Source organism: Chanos chanos, chromosome 7 (assembly GCF_902362185.1).
Source record: "Chanos chanos chromosome 7, fChaCha1.1, whole genome shotgun sequence".
In the NCBI taxonomy this organism is placed as follows: Eukaryota; Metazoa; Chordata; class Actinopteri; order Gonorynchiformes; family Chanidae; genus Chanos; species Chanos chanos.
In genome coordinates, this window is record NC_044501.1 from 121846 (window position 1) to 142903 (window position 21058).

Sequence of the window (21058 nt, forward strand, 5' to 3'; positions counted from 1 at the left end):
GGAGTCATTGGATGCCTATAGCAAGAGATGAATATTGTTCCAGTCAACATTTCAGGGCATGCCCGTTAACTATGGATTAATCTCTGCAGAAATAATGAAGTAGTTCAAAGCAACTCCAACAAGAGCTTTTAGCAGAAATTTATTGAAGTAAAAATTCTATAATTCCTTTCCAGATGGAGTCTGTTATAAAGTGAAATTTCCAATAATAATAATAATAATAATAATAATAATAATAATAATAACAACAATAAAAACAAAACAACAAAAACAAACAACAACAAAACAATGACGACGACAACAACAAGAACAACATCTGCAACAACAACAACAACAACCATAATAATAATAATAATAATAATAATAATAATAATAATAATACATTAACCAATTGATCAATATGCTTCAAGGAAGTTACATTTAGTGATTTTTATATTTTTTTAAATGATATTTACAAACTGTAAAGCGATGTTTTCTTTGTTCCTGATAAAATTCTACATTTAGCCGAACTTTATCAGAACCTACGGACTTTTGTTGTGAAATTGTCCTCAGCTTTACACCGGAAGTAATCTTGGATGTTTTGAGGTTTTTGCTGTCATTCAAGTACCGAAAGATTGAGCTTCAGGATACTCAACACGTTTTTTCAGTCCCCATTTCTTAGAGTAGTTTTCTTGGACGTATAGGTGTGTAGTTGTCAGATGATGTATTTTACCATTACACGCATATTACACGCGTTTGATAACTAAGGCGATGACTTATTCTGTGTCAGCGGCACTGCGCTGCACTTTTCGCCTTAGCTTACTGCCCAAAGCATACTACCAGTGTGGCGGAATATTCCCCTTAAAACCGCCGCACTGTTCTTCACGTGCAGATAGAATCAAAATTATTCATACGCACTCAGGAGACTGGGGACCGCCTCCTAAGTGTGTTTGTCATAGTCAGGACATTCGGTCGAATTCCACGCTGACAAAATGCTTCTCTAACCAGCAAAGCAAAGTGAGAGTGAGGTTTGCACCGAGTCCAACTGGTGAGTAGGCTTTCTGTCATATTCTTCACATAATGTGTACGTCACATCCGGGCGATGGAATAGTCACCCTGTTGCATAGATGTGTGATTTGCAGATGGGCAGGGTTAAATTGCATTACTCACTCATTCCAACTCAAAGTTTAAGTTATTGTTGTTACCTGGTCCCAGATTTTAATTTATCATCTTGTGTGAGAGTTCAGCTTGTAAGATTGTGAAGTTCTGCAGGACTCCTACACTTATGTCTTTTTATAACGTGTATATCATATAAAGTATTTCATGGCGTTTTCTGCGCTCTCTAACTTCCCAGTGACATTCAAACTTACACACAGGGTTTCTTCACCTCGGGGGACTGCGAACTGCTCTCTACAACTTCCTCTTTGCAAAGAAACATGGAGGAACATTTATTCTGCGGTTAGAAGACACTGATCGCTCCCGCCTGGTCCCGGGTGCAGCTGATGAGATTCAGAATATGTTGGAGTGGGCAGGTAAACCGTCGTCATGGACACTAACGCATTGACACTTCCCCTTCCTTAGATGCCCCCCCCCCCCCCCCCCCCCCCCCTTTATGCACACAGCGAATGACAAAGTTAGTATGGCTATTCATTATTTCATTATTTGCATCTACAGGGATCTCTCCAGACGAGAGTCCACGAATGGGTGGGCCTTGTGGGCCATATCTGCAGTCTGATAGGCTGGATCTATACAGACAAGTAGCTGATTTGCTACTGCAGAATGGACATGCCTACCACTGTTTCTGCTCCACACAAAGACTGGATTTGCTAAAGAAAGAGGCACTTAGGACGGGCCAGACACCTCGGTACAAACTCCTGACCTTTTTTCAGTGGTGATATTTTTCAGTGGTGATATTTTTCAGTGTTGATATTTTTCAGTGGTGATATTTTTCAGTGTTGATATTTCTAGTTAAACCAGAGAGACTTCTTCATTACAGCATTAGTGCATTACTACTCTCTCTCCTTCTCTCTCTCTCTCTCTCTCTCTCTCCCTCCCTCTCTCTCTCTCTCTGTTATTCTCTCTCTCTCTCTCTCTCTCTCTCTCGTTCTCTCTCCCTCTCTCTCTCTCTTTCTCTCTCTCTCTTTCTCTCTGTTACTCTCTCTCTCTCTCTCTCTCGTTCTCTTTCTCTCTCTCTCTCTCTCTCTCCCTCTCTCTCTCTCTGTTATTCTCTCTCTCTCTCTCTGTTACTCTCTCTCTCGTTCTCTCTCTCTCTCTCTCTTTCTCTCTCTCTCTCTCACTCTCTCTCTGTCTCTCTTTCTCTCTCTCTGTTATTCTCACTCTCTCTCTGTCTCTCTTTCTCTCTCTCTGTTATTCTCTCTTTCTCTCTCTCTCCCACTCTTTCTCCCGCTGTTTTTCTCTTTCTCTCTCTCTCTCTCTCTCTCTATTACTCTTTCTGGCCTGGCCTCTCCGTCTCTGTTATTCTTTCTCTCCCTCTCTCTCTCTCTCTCTCTCTCTCTCTCTCTCTCTCCCTCTCTGTTATTCTGTCTCTCTCTCTCCTAGGTATGATAATCGCTGTCGACACCTCCGGGCAGAACAGGTCAAGGAGCGGTTAGCTCAGGGTGCCCCATATGTGATTCGGTTCAAACTGGACCCTGGAGCTGAGCCATTTGAAGACCTGGTTTTTGGCTTGAACCACCATGATGTGGCCCAGGTGGAGGGGGACCCTGTGATTATCAAGGGGGATGGTTTCCCCACCTATCACTTGGCCAGTGTGGTGGATGACCACTACATGTGTGTAAGTCACGTGCTGAGAGGCTCAGAGTGGCTGATCTCCACATCAAAACACCTGCTTCTCTATCGCGCTCTGGGCTGGACTCCGCCCACTTTCGCCCATCTGCCCCTCCTCCTGAACAGAGATGGAACAAAGCTCTCCAAAAGACAGGGGGACATTTTCATACAGTCCTTCATCCAGCAGGGGGCGCTGCCTGAGGCACTGTTAGACATGATCACTCACACTGGATCTGGCTTCTCCAGTGAGTGACCCATATATCTGTATTTGTGTGCGGGGGGGGTGTTTGTATGCACTTTTTGGTTTCCTTTTTTCACCGCTGTGGGGGCTTATCATGGCAAATATGTTAACTTTTAAAGTTTAAATTATGATATTATTTGAATAATGACATTATTTGAATAATGGTTGTATTTAGTGTACAGTTCTGCTTATAAATGTTGGCAATTAAATGCCTCACCATGTTCCATCAGATAAAACAAACACGACAAGATGATATGCCCACAGACTGTTTTATTTTATCAGACCATGTTGTGTTTCATCAGACTGTGTTGTGTTTTATCAGACTGTGTTGTGTTTTATCAGACTGTGTTGTGTTTTATCAGACTGTGTTGTGTTTTATCAGTCTGTGTTGTGTTTTATCAGTCTGTGTTGTGTTTTATCAGATTGTGTTGTGTTTTATCAGACTGTGTTGTATTTACAATTTGGTATTTAGCAGACGCTTTTAGCCAAAGCCACTTACAATAAGTGCATGAGTCAGATCCTATTACCTCATAAACAGAGATCACAATAAGGCTGTACATTAATTTACCCTTTGTATTACGCTCCTGGGATTCTTTGACAGTGAATGACAAACACAAACACAAGACAAGGTTTTTTTTTTTTTAATATATATATATAGGTATGTTCTGAAGAGGTGGGTTTTCAGCTTCCTGCGACTGTGTTGTATTTTATCAAACTGTGTTGTACTTTTCCCAGATTGTGTTCTAGTCTGTTTTAACAGATTGTGTTTTACTCCCAGGTAATCGGATTGGACGTAAGCTTGATGAGTTAATAAATGAATTTGACACTTCAAAAATTACAACCCATTCGGCCTTGCTGGATTTGGAAAAACTTCCAGAGTTTAACCGGTAAGTTAAACCTCATTCCATCCTTATCTCAGTTCATTCCTCTTCAGTCTGACACTGTCTCACTTTAATTTCATTCAGGCTAATTCAGGTGAACCCTTTTTGTTCCCTCTCCTACTCTTTAACAGGACTGTGCAATAGGACCACTATTTGTGTCTTTCTGTGAATATGTCTCTGTCTCTGTGTCTGTCTCTGTGTTTGTCTCTGTGTCTGTCTCTGTGTCTGTGTCTGTCTCTGTGTCTGTCTCTGTCTCTGTCTCTGTGTCTGTGTCTGTGTCTGTGTCTGTGTCTGTCTCTATGTCTGTGTCTGTGTCTGTGTCTGTCTCTGTGTTTGTCTCTGTGTCTGTGTCTGTCTCTGTGTCTGTCTCTGTCTCTGTCTCTGTCTCTGTGTCTGTGTCTGTCTCTGTGTCTGTCTCTGTGTTTGTCTCCATCTCTGTCTCTGTCTCTGTGTCTGTGTCTGTGTCTGTCTCTGTGTTTGTCTCTGTGTCTATATATGTATGTGTGTCTGTGTCTGTGTCTGTATATATTTTGTTGTGGATTTTTAGTAGGCTACAAAAGAATAGAATGCACAGGGTCAGGCAGCAGTGGTTGTATGATGACCATTTGTATGATGACCATTTGTATGATGACCATTTGTATGATGACCTAAGGTAGTTCTGCCTGGGTTAGAACGATGTCTAGGCTCAGTATCATTAGCAGTTGAAACAAAGCATTTTTTAAATTAAATTATTTTTCATTTTATATACAGTCATGCGCCGCATAATGTCTGCTCAAGCAACATCTGACCGCACGTGTGTCCAAGGTCCCGTACGCTTATAATCAAGTTATAATCGATAATCTGATCGGAGAACGGGACATAGAAAACCAGGGTTAGTGTAGCAGCAGGAGGCAAAGGACAAGTATTGATTTGGAAGTGAAACAAAAACTTATTAAACAACTCAAAGGTGAAAAGTCAGTAAATGCTATTGCCCGCGATTTTTCTAAGAACATACTGCAATATGGTGTTCGCACAATGTCCAAATCACGTAACATCTTATTTCACAGAATTTATCGTAGACATGAAGTGACTATGAACACTCAAAATATAGCTATAACGGTGATTTTTTTTCAGAGTTTTTACTGGATTGGCTGATGATTAGACATGCCGCTGCAACACACACTGTAGTCAAGCCTCTCAAAGTACAACAGCACACACACACACACACACACACACTCACACACACACAGACACAGACACACACACACACACACACACACACACAGACAGACACACACACAGACACAGTGTGTGCGCGTGCGCGCGCGTGTTTGTGTGTGTGAGAGTAATGGAGTGTGCGTGTGCATGTGCGTGTGTGTGTATGCGTGTGTGTGTGAGTAATGGAGTGTGTGTGTGTGTGTGTGTGTGTGCGCGTGCGTGTGTGTGTATGTGTGAGAGTAAAGGAGTGTGTGTGTGTCTGTCTGTGTGTGCGCGCATGCGTGTGTGTATTTGAGAGTAATGGAGTGTGTGTGTGCGAGTTTGAGAGTAATGGAATGTGTGTGTGTGCGCGCGTGCGCGTGTGTGTGCGTGTTTGAGAGTAATGGAGTGTGTGTGTGTGTGAGTAATGGAGTGTGTGTGTGACAGAGTGTGTGTGAGTAATGGAGTGAGTGCGTGACGGAATGTGTGGATGACTGAGCACTGAGTTGTTGGTCATACTAAGTCAGTCTCTTACTATGGTGATCAATGGATAGCAAACAGTTGAATTGGTTATTGTGTTGTTGACCAAATGGTAATGGAGTATTGTATCATTTTGGTCTATGTCTATTTCTGAACACACTCACACACACCACACATATGCAAGCACGCACACACACACACACACACACACACACACACAAAGCTATGTTTGCCAGTTGTATATTTTGGACTCTTGTTTATTCTTGTTTATATTCTTGTTTATTTGCTTGTATTTTCAGAATTCATTTGCAGCACAGAATTGACGATGAGGAACAGTGCTGCCATCTGGTGGATGAGCTGAGATGTTACATCACTCAGACCTTTGGAGCACAGATTCAGGAAGAAGACATTTTGAATCATGACTACATACAACAAGTTCTTCACCTCCGCAAGGTAGCCAGTTCATTTCTGTTCATACTGTTCTATCTCTCTGTGTATGTGTGCCTGTGTCATTTCTGTACATGCTGTTCTATCTCTCTGTGTATGTGTGCCTGTGTCATTTCTGTACATGCTGTTCTATCTCTCTGTGTATGTGTGCCTGTGTCATTTCTGTACATGCTGTTCTATCTCTCTGTGTATGTGTGCCTGTGTCATTTCTGTACATGCTGTTCTATCTCTCTGTGTATGTGTGCCTGTGTCATCTCTGTACATGCTGTTCTATCTCTCTGTGTATGTGTGCCTGTGTCATCTCTGTTCATACTGTTCTATCTCTCTGTGTCTGCATGCCTGTGTCATTTCTGTACATGCTGTTCTATCTCTCTGTGTATGTGTGCCTGTGTCATTTCTGTACATGCTGTTCTATCTCTCTGTGTATGTGTGCCTGTGTCATCTCTGTACATGCTGTTCTATCTCTCTGTGTATGTGTGCCTGTGTCATTTCTGTACATGCTGTTCTATCTCTCTGTGTATGTGTGCCTGTTACATTTCTGTTCATACTGTTCTATCTCTCTGTGTCTGCATGCCTGTGTCATCTCTGTACATACTGTTCTATCTCTCTGTGTATGTGTGCCTGTGTCATTTCTGTACATGCTGTTCTATCTCTCTGTGTATGTGTGCCTGTGTCATCTCTGTTTATACTATTCTATCTCTTTGTGTATGTGTGCCTGTGTCATCTCTGTTCATACTGTTCTATCTCTCTGTGTCTGCATGCCTGTGTCATCTCTGTACATACTGTTCTATCTCTCTGTGTATGTGTGCCTGTGTCATTTCTGTACATGCTGTTCTATCTCTCTGTGTATGTGTGCCTGTGTCATCTCTGTACATACTGTTCTATCTCTCTGTGTCTGCATGCCTGTGTCATCTCTGTTCATACTGTTCTATCTCTCTGTGTATGTGTGCCTGTGTCATTTCTGTACATGCTGTTCTATCTCTTTGTGTATGTGTGCCTGTGTCATCTCTGTTCATACTGTTCTATCTCTCTGTGTCTGCATGCCTGTGTCATCTCTGTTCATACTGTTCTATCTCTCTGTGTATGTGTGCCTGTGTCATTTCTGTACATGCTGTTCTATCTCTCTGTGTATGTGTGCCTGTGTCATTTCTGTACATGCTGTTCTATCTCTCTGTGTATGTGTGCCTGTGTCATTTCTGTACATACTGTTCTATCTCTCTGTGTATGTGTGCCTGTGTCATTTCTGTACATACTGTTCTATCTCTCTGTGTCTGCATGCCTGTGTCATTTCTGTACATGCTGTTCTATCTCTCTGTGTATGTGTGCCTGTGTCATTTCTGTACATGCTGTTCTATCTCTCTGTGTATGTGTGCCTGTCATTTCTGTACATACTGTTCTATCTCTTTGTGTCTGCATGCCTGTGTCATCTCTGTATCTCTGTTCATACTGTTCTATCTCTCTGTGTATGTGTGCCTGTGTCATCTCTATTCATACTGTTCTATCTCTCTGTGTATGTGTGCCTGTGTCATCTCTGTTCATACTGTTCTATCTCTCTGTGTCTGCATGCCTGTGTCATCTCTGTTCATACTGTTCTATCTCTCTGTGTATGTGTGCCTGTGTCATTTTTAGAATCAACTGTCTGTTTAGGATCAGGCCTCTGAGTATTGGATCACATATCTGTCTATACACCTCTGTGTGTAGGGTCATATCTCTGTCTATAAGGTCAAATCTCTGTGTGTAGGGTCATATCTCTGTCTATAAGGTCAAATCTCTGTGTGTAGGGTCATATCTCTGTCTGTAAGGTCACATCTCTGTGTGTAGGGTCATATCTCTGTCTGTAAGGTCACATCTCTGTGTGTAGGGTCATATCTCTGTCTGTAAGGTCACATCTCTGTGTGTAGGGTCATATCTCTGTCTATAAGGTCACATCTCTGTGTGTAGGGTCATATCTCTGTCTATAAGGTCACATCTCTGTGTGTAGGGTCATGTCTGTCTATAAGGTCACATCTCTGTGTGTAGGGTCATATCTCTGTCTGTAAGGTCACATCTCTGTGTGTAGGGTCATATCTCTGTCTATAAGGTCACATCTCTGTGTGTAGGGTCATATCTCTGTCTATAAGGTCACATCTCTGTGTGTAGGGTCATGTCTGTCTATAAGGTCACATCTCTGTGTGTAGGGTCATATCTCTGTCTATAAAGTCACATCTCTGTGTGTAGGGTCATATCTCTGTCTATAAGGTCACATCTCTGTGTGTAGGGTCATATCTCTGTCTGTAAGGTCACATCTCTGTGTGTAGGGTCATATCTCTGTCTATAAGGTCACATCTCTGTGTGTAGGGTCATATCTCTGTCTATAAGGTCACATCTCTGTGTGTAGGGTCATATCTCTGTCTATAAGGTCACATCTCTGTGTGTAGGGTCATATCTCTGTCTGTAAGGTCACATCTCTGTGTGTAGGGTCATATCTCTGTCTATAAGGTCACATCTCTGTGTGTAGGGTCATATCTCTGTCTATAAGGTCACATCTCTGTGTGTAGGGTCATATCTCTGTCTGTAAGGTCACATCTCTGTGTGTAGGGTCATATCTCTGTCTGTAAGGTCACATCTCTGTGTGTAGGGTCATATCTCTGTCTATAAGGTCACATCTCTGTGTGTAGGGTCATATCTCTGTCTATAAGGTCACATCTCTGTGTGTAGGGTCATATCTCTGTCTGTAAGGTCACATCTCTGTGTGTAGGGTCATGTCTGTCTATAAGGTCACATCTCTGTGTGTAGGGTCATGTCTGTCTATAAGGTCACATCTCTGTGTGTAGGGTCATATCTCTGTCTATAAGGTCACATCTCTGTGTGTAGGGTCATATCTCTGTCTGTAAGGTCACATCTCTGTGTGTAGGGTCATGTCTCTGTCTGTAAGGTCACATCTCTGTGTGTAGGGTCATGTCTGTATATAAGGTCACATCTCTGTGTGTAGGGTCATATCTCTGTCTATAAGGTCACATCTCTGTGTGTAGGGTCATGTCTGTCTATAAGGTCACATCTCTGTGTGTAGGGTCATATCTCTGTCTATAAAGTCACATCTCTGTGTGTAGGGTCATATCTCTGTCTATAAGGTCACATCTCTGTGTGTAGGGTCATATCTCTGTCTGTAAGGTCACATCTCTGTGTGTAGGGTCATATCTCTGTCTATAAGGTCACATCTCTGTGTGTAGGGTCATATCTCTGTCTATAAGGTCACATCTCTGTGTGTAGGGTCATATCTCTGTCTATAAGGTCACATCTCTGTGTGTAGGGTCATATCTCTGTCTGTAAGGTCACATCTCTGTGTGTAGGGTCATATCTCTGTCTATAAGGTCACATCTCTGTGTGTAGGGTCATATCTCTGTCTATAAGGTCACATCTCTGTGTGTAGGGTCATATCTCTGTCTGTAAGGTCACATCTCTGTGTGTAGGGTCATATCTCTGTCTGTAAGGTCACATCTCTGTGTGTAGGGTCATGTCTGTCTGTAAGGTCACATCTCTGTGTGTAGGGTCATATCTCTGTCTGTAAGGTCACATCTCTGTGTGTAGGGTCATGTCTGTCTATAAGGTCACATCTCTGTGTGTAGGGTCATGTCTGTCTATAAGGTCACATCTCTGTGTGTAGGGTCATATCTCTGTCTATAAGGTCACATCTCTGTGTGTAGGGTCATATCTCTGTCTGTAAGGTCACATCTCTGTGTGTAGGGTCATGTCTATGTCTGTAAGGTCACATCTCTGTGTGTAGGGTCATGTCTGTCTATAAGGTCACATCTCTGTGTGTAGGGTCATATCTCTGTCTATAAGGTCACATCTCTGTGTGTAGGGTCATGTCTGTCTATAAGGTCACATCTCTGTGTGTAGGGTCATATCTCTGTCTATAAGGTCACATCTCTGTGTGTAGGGTCATATCTCTGTCTATAAGGTCACATCTCTGTGTGTAGGGTCATGTCTCTGTCTATAAGGTCACATCTCTGTGTGTAGGGTCATGTCTGTCTATAAGGTCACATCTCTGTGTGTAGGGTCATGTCTGTCTATAAGGTCACATCTCTGTGTGTAGGGTCATATCTCTGTCTATAGGGTCACATCTCTGTGTGTAGGGTCATGTCTGTCTATAAGGTCACATCTCTGTGTGTAGGGTCATATCTCTGTCTATAAGGTCACATCTCTGTGTGTAGGGTCATGTCTGTCTATAAGGTCAAATCTCTGTGTGTAGGGTCATATCTCTGTCTATAAGGTCACATCTCTGTGTGTAGGGTCATATCTCTGTCTATAAGGTCACATCTCTGTGTGTAGGGTCATATCTCTGTCTATAAGGTCACATCTCTGTGTGTAGGGTCATATCTCTGTCTGTAAGGTCACATCTCTGTGTGTAGGGTCATATCTCTGTCTATAAGGTCACATCTCTGTGTGTAGGGTCATATCTCTGTCTGTAAGGTCACATCTCTGTGTGTAGGGTCATATCTCTGTCTGTAAGGTCACATCTCTGTGTGTAGGGTCATATCTCTGTCTGTAAGGTCACATCTCTGTGTGTAGGGTCATATCTCTGTCTATAAGGTCACATCTCTTTGTCTAGGGTCATATCTCTGTCTATAAGGTCACATCTCTGTGTGTAGGGTCATATCTCTGTCTGTAAGGTCACATCTCTGTGTGTAGGGTCATATCTGTCTATAAGGTCACATCTCTGTGTGTAGGGTCATATCTCTGTCTATAAGGTCACATCTCTGTGTGTAGGGTCATGTCTGTCTATAAGGTCACATCTCTGTGTGTAGGGTCATATCTCTGTCTGTAAGGTCACATCTCTGTGTGTAGGGTCATATCTGTCTATAAGGTCACATCTCTGTGTGTAGGGTCATATCTCTGTCTATAAGGTCACATCTCTGTGTGTAGGGTCATATCTCTGTCTATAAGGTCACATCTCTGTGTGTAGGGTCATATCTCTGTCTATAAGGTCACATCTCTGTGTGTAGGGTCATGTCTGTCTATAAGGTCACATCTCTGTGTGTAGGGTCATATCTCTGTCTGTAAGGTCACATCTCTGTGTGTAGGGTCATATCTGTCTATAAGGTCACATCTCTGTGTGTAGGGTCATATCTCTGTCTATAAGGTCACATCTCTGTGTGTAGGGTCATATCTCTGTCTATAAGGTCACATCTCTGTGTGTAGGGTCATGTCTGTCTATAAGGTCACATCTCTGTGTGTAGGGTCATATCTCTGTCTGTAAGGTCACATCTCTGTGTGTAGGGTCATATCTGTCTATAAGGTCACATCTCTGTGTGTAGGGTCATATCTCTGTCTATAAGGTCACATCTCTGTGTGTAGGGTCATATCTCTGTCTATAAGGTCACATCTCTGTGTGTAGGGTCATATCTCTGTCTATAAGGTCACATCTCTGTGTGTAGGGTCATGTCTGTCTATAAGGTCACATCTCTGTGTGTAGGGTCATATCTCTGTCTGTAAGGTCACATCTCTGTGTGTAGGGTCATATCTCTGTCTATAAGGTCACATCTCTGTGTGTAGGGTCATATCTCTGTCTATAAGGTCACATCTCTGTGTGTAGGGTCATATCTCTGTCTGTAAGGTCACATCTCTGTGTGTAGGGTCATATCTCTGTCTATAAGGTCACATCTCTGTGTGTAGGGTCATGTCTGTCTATAAGGTCACATCTCTGTGTGTAGGGTCATATCTCTGTCTGTAAGGTCACATCTCTGTGTGTAGGGTCATATCTCTGTCTATAAGGTCACATCTCTGTGTGTAGGGTCATATCTCTGTCTATAAGGTCACATCTCTGTGTGTAGGGTCATATCTCTGTCTGTAAGGTCACATCTCTGTGTGTAGGGTCATATCTCTGTCTGTAAGGTCACATCTCTGTGTGTAGGGTCATATCTCTGTCTATAAGGTCACATCTCTGTGTGTAGGGTCATATCTCTGTCTATAAGGTCACATCTCTGTGTGTAGGGTCATGTCTGTCTATAAGGTCACATCTCTGTGTGTAGGGTCATATCTCTGTCTATAAGGTCACATCTCTGTGTGTAGGGTCATATCTCTGTCTGTAAGGTCACATCTCTGTGTGTAGGGTCATATCTCTGTCTATAAGGTCACATCTCTGTGTGTAGGGTCATATCTCTGTCTATAAGGTCACATCTCTGTGTGTAGGGTCATATCTCTGTCTGTAAGGTCACATCTCTGTGTGTAGGGTCATATCTCTGTCTATAAGGTCACATCTCTGTGTGTAGGGTCATGTCTGTCTATAAGGTCACATCTCTGTGTGTAGGGTCATATCTCTGTCTGTAAGGTCACATCTCTGTGTGTAGGGTCATATCTCTGTCTATAAGGTCACATCTCTGTGTGTAGGGTCATATCTCTGTCTGTAAGGTCACATCTCTGTGTGTAGGGTCATATCTCTGTCTGTAAGGTCACATCTCTGTGTGTAGGGTCATATCTCTGTCTATAAGGTCACATCTCTGTGTGTAGGGTCATATCTCTGTCTATAAGGTCACATCTCTGTGTGTAGGGTCATGTCTGTCTATAAGGTCACATCTCTGTGTGTAGGGTCATATCTCTGTCTATAAGGTCACATCTCTGTGTGTAGGGTCATATCTCTGTCTGTAAGGTCACATCTCTGTGTGTAGGGTCATATCTCTGTCTATAAGGTCACATCTCTGTGTGTAGGGTCATGTCTCTGTCTATAAGGTCACATCTCTGTGTGTAGGGTCATGTCTGTCTATAAGGTCACATCTCTGTGTGTAGGGTCATATCTCTGTCTATAAGGTCACATCTCTGTGTGTAGGGTCATATCTCTGTCTATAAGGTCACATCTCTGTGTGTAGGGTCATATCTCTGTCTGTAAGGTCACATCTCTGTGTGTAGGGTCATGTCTGTCTATAAGGTCACATCTCTGTGTGTAGGGTCATATCTCTGTCTATAAGGTCACATCTCTGTGTGTAGGGTCATGTCTGTCTATAAGGTCACATCTCTGTGTGTAGGGTCATATCTCTGTCTATAAGGTCACATCTCTGTGTGTAGGGTCATATCTCTGTCTATAAGGTCACATCTCTGTGTGTAGGGTCATATCTCTGTCTGTAAGGTCACATCTCTGTGTGTAGGGTCATATCTCTGTCTATAAGGTCACATCTCTGTGTGTAGGGTCATATCTCTGTCTATAAGGTCACATCTCTGTGTGTAGGGTCATATCTCTGTCTGTAAGGTCACATCTCTGTGTGTAGGGTCATATCTCTGTCTGTAAGGTCACATCTCTGTGTGTAGGGTCATATCTCTGTCTATAAGGTCACATCTCTGTGTGTAGGGTCATATCTCTGTCTATAAGGTCACATCTCTGTGTGTAGGGTCATATCTCTGTCTGTAAGGTCACATCTCTGTGTGTAGGGTCATGTCTGTCTATAAGGTCACATCTCTGTGTGTAGGGTCATGTCTGTCTATAAGGTCACATCTCTGTGTGTAGGGTCATATCTCTGTCTATAAGGTCACATCTCTGTGTGTAGGGTCATGTCTGTCTATAAGGTCACATCTCTGTGTGTAGGGTCATATCTCTGTCTATAAGGTCACATCTCTGTGTGTAGGGTCATATCTCTGTCTATAAGGTCACATCTCTGTGTGTAGGGTCATGTCTCTGTCTATAAGGTCACATCTCTGTGTGTAGGGTCATGTCTGTCTATAAGGTCACATCTCTGTGTGTAGGGTCATGTCTGTCTATAAGGTCACATCTCTGTGTGTAGGGTCATATCTCTGTCTATAGGGTCACATCTCTGTGTGTAGGGTCATGTCTGTCTATAAGGTCACATCTCTGTGTGTAGGGTCATATCTCTGTCTATAAGGTCACATCTCTGTGTGTAGGGTCATGTCTGTCTATAAGGTCAAATCTCTGTGTGTAGGGTCATATCTCTGTCTATAAGGTCACATCTCTGTGTGTAGGGTCATATCTCTGTCTATAAGGTCACATCTCTGTGTGTAGGGTCATATCTCTGTCTATAAGGTCACATCTCTGTGTGTAGGGTCATATCTCTGTCTGTAAGGTCACATCTCTGTGTGTAGGGTCATATCTCTGTCTATAAGGTCACATCTCTGTGTGTAGGGTCATATCTCTGTCTGTAAGGTCACATCTCTGTGTGTAGGGTCATATCTCTGTCTGTAAGGTCACATCTCTGTGTGTAGGGTCATATCTCTGTCTGTAAGGTCACATCTCTGTGTGTAGGGTCATATCTCTGTCTATAAGGTCACATCTCTTTGTCTAGGGTCATATCTCTGTCTATAAGGTCACATCTCTGTGTGTAGGGTCATATCTCTGTCTGTAAGGTCACATCTCTGTGTGTAGGGTCATATCTGTCTATAAGGTCACATCTCTGTGTGTAGGGTCATATCTCTGTCTATAAGGTCACATCTCTGTGTGTAGGGTCATGTCTGTCTATAAGGTCACATCTCTGTGTGTAGGGTCATATCTCTGTCTGTAAGGTCACATCTCTGTGTGTAGGGTCATATCTCTGTCTATAAGGTCACATCTCTGTGTGTAGGGTCATATCTCTGTCTATAAGGTCACATCTCTGTGTGTAGGGTCATATCTCTGTCTATAAGGTCACATCTCTGTGTGTAGGGTCATATCTCTGTCTGTAAGGTCACATCTCTGTGTGTAGGGTCATGTCTGTCTATAAGGTCACATCTCTGTGTGTAGGGTCATATCTCTGTCTATAAGGTCACATCTCTGTGTGTAGGGTCATGTCTGTCTATAAGGTCACATCTCTGTGTGTAGGGTCATATCTCTGTCTATAAGGTCACATCTCTGTGTGTAGGGTCATATCTCTGTCTATAAGGTCACATCTCTGTGTGTAGGGTCATATCTCTGTCTGTAAGGTCACATCTCTGTGTGTAGGGTCATATCTCTGTCTATAAGGTCACATCTCTGTGTGTAGGGTCATATCTCTGTCTATAAGGTCACATCTCTGTGTGTAGGGTCATATCTCTGTCTGTAAGGTCACATCTCTGTGTGTAGGGTCATATCTCTGTCTGTAAGGTCACATCTCTGTGTGTAGGGTCATATCTCTGTCTATAAGGTCACATCTCTGTGTGTAGGGTCATATCTCTGTCTATAAGGTCACATCTCTGTGTGTAGGGTCATATCTCTGTCTGTAAGGTCACATCTCTGTGTGTAGGGTCATGTCTGTCTATAAGGTCACATCTCTGTGTGTAGGGTCATGTCTGTCTATAAGGTCACATCTCTGTGTGTAGGGTCATATCTCTGTCTATAAGGTCACATCTCTGTGTGTAGGGTCATGTCTGTCTATAAGGTCACATCTCTGTGTGTAGGGTCATATCTCTGTCTATAAGGTCACATCTCTGTGTGTAGGGTCATATCTCTGTCTATAAGGTCACATCTCTGTGTGTAGGGTCATGTCTCTGTCTATAAGGTCACATCTCTGTGTGTAGGGTCATGTCTGTCTATAAGGTCACATCTCTGTGTGTAGGGTCATGTCTGTCTATAAGGTCACATCTCTGTGTGTAGGGTCATATCTCTGTCTATAGGGTCACATCTCTGTGTGTAGGGTCATGTCTGTCTATAAGGTCACATCTCTGTGTGTAGGGTCATATCTCTGTCTATAAGGTCACATCTCTGTGTGTAGGGTCATGTCTGTCTATAAGGTCAAATCTCTGTGTGTAGGGTCATATCTCTGTCTATAAGGTCACATCTCTGTGTGTAGGGTCATATCTCTGTCTATAAGGTCACATCTCTGTGTGTAGGGTCATATCTCTGTCTATAAGGTCACATCTCTGTGTGTAGGGTCATATCTCTGTCTGTAAGGTCACATCTCTGTGTGTAGGGTCATATCTCTGTCTATAAGGTCACATCTCTGTGTGTAGGGTCATATCTCTGTCTGTAAGGTCACATCTCTGTGTGTAGGGTCATATCTCTGTCTGTAAGGTCACATCTCTGTGTGTAGGGTCATATCTCTGTCTGTAAGGTCACATCTCTGTGTGTAGGGTCATATCTCTGTCTATAAGGTCACATCTCTTTGTCTAGGGTCATATCTCTGTCTATAAGGTCACATCTCTGTGTGTAGGGTCATATCTCTGTCTGTAAGGTCACATCTCTGTGTGTAGGGTCATATCTGTCTATAAGGTCACATCTCTGTGTGTAGGGTCATATCTCTGTCTATAAGGTCACATCTCTGTGTGTAGGGTCATGTCTGTCTATAAGGTCACATCTCTGTGTGTAGGGTCATATCTCTGTCTGTAAGGTCACATCTCTGTGTGTAGGGTCATATCTGTCTATAAGGTCACATCTCTGTGTGTAGGGTCATATCTCTGTCTATAAGGTCACATCTCTGTGTGTAGGGTCATATCTCTGTCTATAAGGTCACATCTCTGTGTGTAGGGTCATATCTCTGTCTATAAGGTCACATCTCTGTGTGTAGGGTCATATCTCTGTCTATAAGGTCACATCTCTGTGTGTAGGGTCATATCTGTCTATAAGGTCACATCTCTGTGTGTAGGGTCATATCTCTGTCTATAAGGTCACATCTCTGTGTGTAGGGTCATATCTCTGTCTATAAGGTCACATCTCTGTGTGTAGGGTCATATCTCTGTCTGTAAGGTCACATCTCTGTGTGTAGGGTCATATCTCTGTCTATAAGGTCACATCTCTGTGTGTAGGGTCATGTCTGTCTATAAGGTCACATCTCTGTGTGTAGGGTCATATCTCTGTCTGTAAGGTCACATCTCTGTGTGTAGGGTCATATCTCTGTCTATAAGGTCACATCTCTGTGTGTAGGGTCATATCTCTGTCTATAAGGTCACATCTCTGTGTGTAGGGTCATATCTCTGTCTGTAAGGTCACATCTCTGTGTGTAGGGTCATATCTCTGTCTATAAGGTCACATCTCTGTGTGTAGGGTCATGTCTGTCTATAAGGTCACATCTCTGTGTGTAGGGTCATATCTCTGTCTGTAAGGTCACATCTCTGTGTGTAGGGTCATATCTCTGTCTATAAGGTCACATCTCTGTGTGTAGGGTCATATCTCTGTCTGTAAGGTCACATCTCTGTGTGTAGGGTCATATCTCTGTCTGTAAGGTCACATCTCTGTGTGTAGGGTCATATCTCTGTCTATAAGGTCACATCTCTGTGTGTAGGGTCATATCTCTGTCTATAAGGTCACATCTCTGTGTGTAGGGTCATGTCTGTCTATAAGGTCACATCTCTGTGTGTAGGGTCATATCTCTGTCTATAAGGTCACATCTCTGTGTGTAGGGTCATATCTCTGTCTGTAAGGTCACATCTCTGTGTGTAGGGTCATATCTCTGTCTATAAGGTCACATCTCTGTGTGTAGGGTCATGTCTCTGTCTATAAGGTCACATCTCTGTGTGTAGGGTCATATCTCTGTCTATAAGGTCACATCTCTGTGTGTAGCGTCATATCTCTGTCTATAAGGTCACATCTCTGTGTGTAGGGTCATATCTCTGTCTATAAGGTCACATCTCTGTGTGTAGGGTCATATCTCTGTCTATAAGGTCACATCTCTGTGTGTAGGGTCATATCTCTGTCTGTAAGGTCACATCTCTGTGTGTAGGGTCATGTCTGTCTATAAGGTCACATCTCTGTGTGTAGGGTCATATCTCTGTCTATAAGGTCACATCTCTGTGTGTAGGGTCATGTCTGTCTATAAGGTCACATCTCTGTGTGTAGGGTCATATCTCTGTCTATAAGGTCACATCTCTGTGTGTAGGGTCATATCTCTGTCTATAAGGTCACATCTCTGTGTGTAGGGTCATATCTCTGTCTGTAAGGTCACATCTCTGTGTGTAGGGTCATATCTCTGTCTATAAGGTCACATCTCTGTGTGTAGGGTCATATCTCTGTCTGTAAGGTCACATCTCTGTGTGTAGGGTCATATCTCTGTCTATAAGGTCACATCTCTGTGTGTAGGGTCATGTCTCTGTCTATAAGGTCACATCTCTGTGTGTAGGGTCATATCTCTGTCTATAAGGTCACATCTCTGTGTGTAGCGTCATATCTCTGTCTATAAGGTCACATCTCTGTGTGTAGGGTCATATCTCTGTCTATAAGGTCACATCTCTGTGTGTAGGGTCATATCTCTGTCTATAAGGTCACATCTCTGTGTGTAGGGTCATATCTCTGTCTGTAAGGTCACATCTCTGTGTGTAGGGTCATGTCTGTCTATAAGGTCACATCTCTGTGTGTAGGGTCATATCTCTGTCTATAAGGTCACATCTCTGTGTGTAGGGTCATGTCTGTCTATAAGGTCACATCTCTGTGTGTAGGGTCATATCTCTGTCTATAAGGTCACATCTCTGTGTGTAGGGTCATATCTCTGTCTATAAGGTCACATCTCTGTGTGTAGGGTCATATCTCTGTCTGTAAGGTCACATCTCTGTGTGTAGGGTCATATCTCTGTCTATAAGGTCACATCTCTGTGTGTAGGGTCATATCTCTGTCTGTAAGGTCACACCTCTGTGTGTAGGGTCATATCTCTGTCTATAAGGTCACATCTCTGTGTGTAGGGTCATATCTCTGTCTGTAAGGTCACATCTCTGTGTGTAGGGTCATATCTCTGTCTATAAGGTCACATCTCTGTGTGTAGGGTCATATCTCTGTCTATAAGGTCACATCTCTGTGTGTAGGGTCATATCTCTGTCTATAAGGTCACATCTCTGTGTGTAGGGTCATATCTCTGTCTATAAGGTCACATCTCTGTGTGTAGGGTCATGTCTGTCTATAAGGTCACATCTCTGTGTGTAGGGTCATATCTCTATCTGTAAGGTCACATCTCTGTGTGTAGGGTCATATCTCTGTCTGTAAGGTCACATCTCTGTGTGTAGGGTCATGTCTGTCTATTAGGTCACATCTCTGTGTGTAGGGTCATATCTCTGTCTGTAAGGTCACATCTCTGTGTGTAGGGTCATGTCTCTGTCTATAAGGTCACATCTCTGTGTGTAGGGTCATATCTCTGTCTGTAAGGTCACATCTCTGTGTGTAGGGTCATATCTCTGTCTGTAAGGTCACATCTCTGTGTGTAGGGTCATATCTCTGTCTGTAAGGTCACATCTCTGTGTGTAGGGTCATATCTCTGTCTGTAAGGTCACATCTCTGTGTGTAGGGTCATATCTCTGTCTATAAGGTCACATCTCTGTGTGTAGGGTCATATCTCTGTCTATAAGGTCACATCTCTGTGTGTAGGGTCATATCTCTGTCTATAAGGTCACATCTCTGTGTGTAGGGTCATATCTCTGTCTATAAGGTCACATCTCTGTGTGTAGGGTCATATCTCTGTCTGTAAGGTCACATCTCTGTGTGTAGGGTCATGTCTGTCTGTAAGGTCACATCTCTGTGTGTAGGGTCATATCTCTGTCTGTAAGGTCACATCTCTGTGTGTAGGGTCATGTCTGTCTATAAGGTCACATCTCTGTGTGTAGGGTCATGTCTGTCTGTAAGGTCATATCTCTGTGTGTAGGGTCATGTCTGTCTGTAAGGTCATATCTCTGTGTGTAGGGTCATATCTCTGTCTGTAAGGTCATATCTCTGTGTGTAGGGTCATATCTCTGTCTGTAAGGTCACATCTCTGTGTGTAGGGTCATATCTCTGTCTCTCCTGCAGGGTCACATCTCTGTGTGTAGGGTCATATCTCTGTCTCTCCTGCAGGGTCATATCTCTTCGGTACTGGACTTGGTCAGTCCTCAGTACTCTTATCTGTGGGTTCGTCCCTGTGTGTCCCGGCAGCAGCTGCTGGATCTGAGCCCTGAGGCCCTTTCTGTGGCTAAACTTGTCATACAGTCAGTAACTCCTGATTCATTCTCACTCTCAGCATTATTTTACTTATATGTTTATTATGTATATTATGAGGTGATATAAGTAGCATGTTACATTGTAAGACATTTCTCACATCCTCCAGCATAGTGACACTATGTGTCCTAATTTTAAGAGTGTGTGTGTGTCTGTGTGTGTGCGTGTGTGTGTGTGTCTCTGTGTGTGTGTGTGTGTGTGTGTGTGTTTGCTGTAGGTTGATGGAGAGCCATGGGAGGCAGTTAAATATCGAGTCTCTGAGTGTGGAGCTGAAAGATTTAGTGAAGAAAATGAAAACAACTAAATACAGTGCGGTGATGAAGGTCCTGAGGCTGGCCCTGAGTGGACAGAAGGTAGCAGACGCTTACTCTCATGAGTTCAGATTCATTTTACAGCTGTCAGCATGAACTGGTTCAGGATTAGATGTGGATCATGCGGATTAGTCAGTCATACTGTAGGGGTACAGTCAGTCATACAGTCATACAGTATGGGTACAGTCAGTCATACAGTCACACAGTATGGGTACAGTCAGTCATACAGTCATACAGTATGGGTACAGTCAGTCATACAGTGATACAGTATGACTACAGTCAGTCATACAGTGATACAGTATGGGTACAGTCAGTCTTACAGTCATACAGTATGGGTACAGTCAGTCATACAGTGATACAGTATGGGTACAGTCAGTCATACAGTCATACAGTATGGGTACAATCAGTCATATGGTATGAGTACAGTCAGTCTTTCAGTCATACAGTATGGGTACAGTCAGTCTTACAGTCATACAGTATGGGTACAGTCAGTCATACAGTGATACAGTATGGGTACAGTCAGTCATACAGTCATACAATATGGGTACAGTCAGTCATACAGTCATACAGTATGGGTACAGTCAGTCTTACAGTATGGGTACAGTCAGTCTTACAGTCATACAGTATGGATACAGTCAGTCTTACAGTATGGGTACAGTCAGTCTTACAGTCATACAGTATGGGTACAGTCAGTCATACAGTATGGGTACAGTCAGTCATACAGTCATACAGTCATACAGTATGGGTACAGTCAGTCATACAGTATGGGTACAGTCAGTCATACAGTCATACGGTATGGGTACAGTCAGTCATACAGTATGGGTACAGGTAGTAATAACTGTCACTGTGAGATCGATCCATTTGGAGGATGAATGAATGCCCAAAATACAGCAGGTAAATGACTGCTCTGTCCCTACGGATGGTCTCTGGAATTTCT

General features: G+C 43.0%; 1 protein-coding gene across 1 annotated transcript; it reads left to right on the forward strand.

Moving 5' to 3' along the window:
- The first annotated feature begins 627 nt into the window (after positions 1–627).
- On the forward strand, positions 628–20240 carry ears2 (glutamyl-tRNA synthetase 2, mitochondrial). The gene is made up of 8 exons (XM_030780555.1): positions 628–1024; positions 1353–1508; positions 1651–1840; positions 2536–3008; positions 3783–3891; positions 5841–5994; positions 19670–19800; positions 20028–20240. Exons 1-8 carry the CDS (start codon positions 748–750, stop codon positions 20215–20217), a joined length of 1680 nt encoding a protein of 559 aa, XP_030636415.1. The 5' UTR covers positions 628–747; the 3' UTR covers positions 20218–20240.
- Positions 20241–21058: the final 818 nt, after the last annotated feature.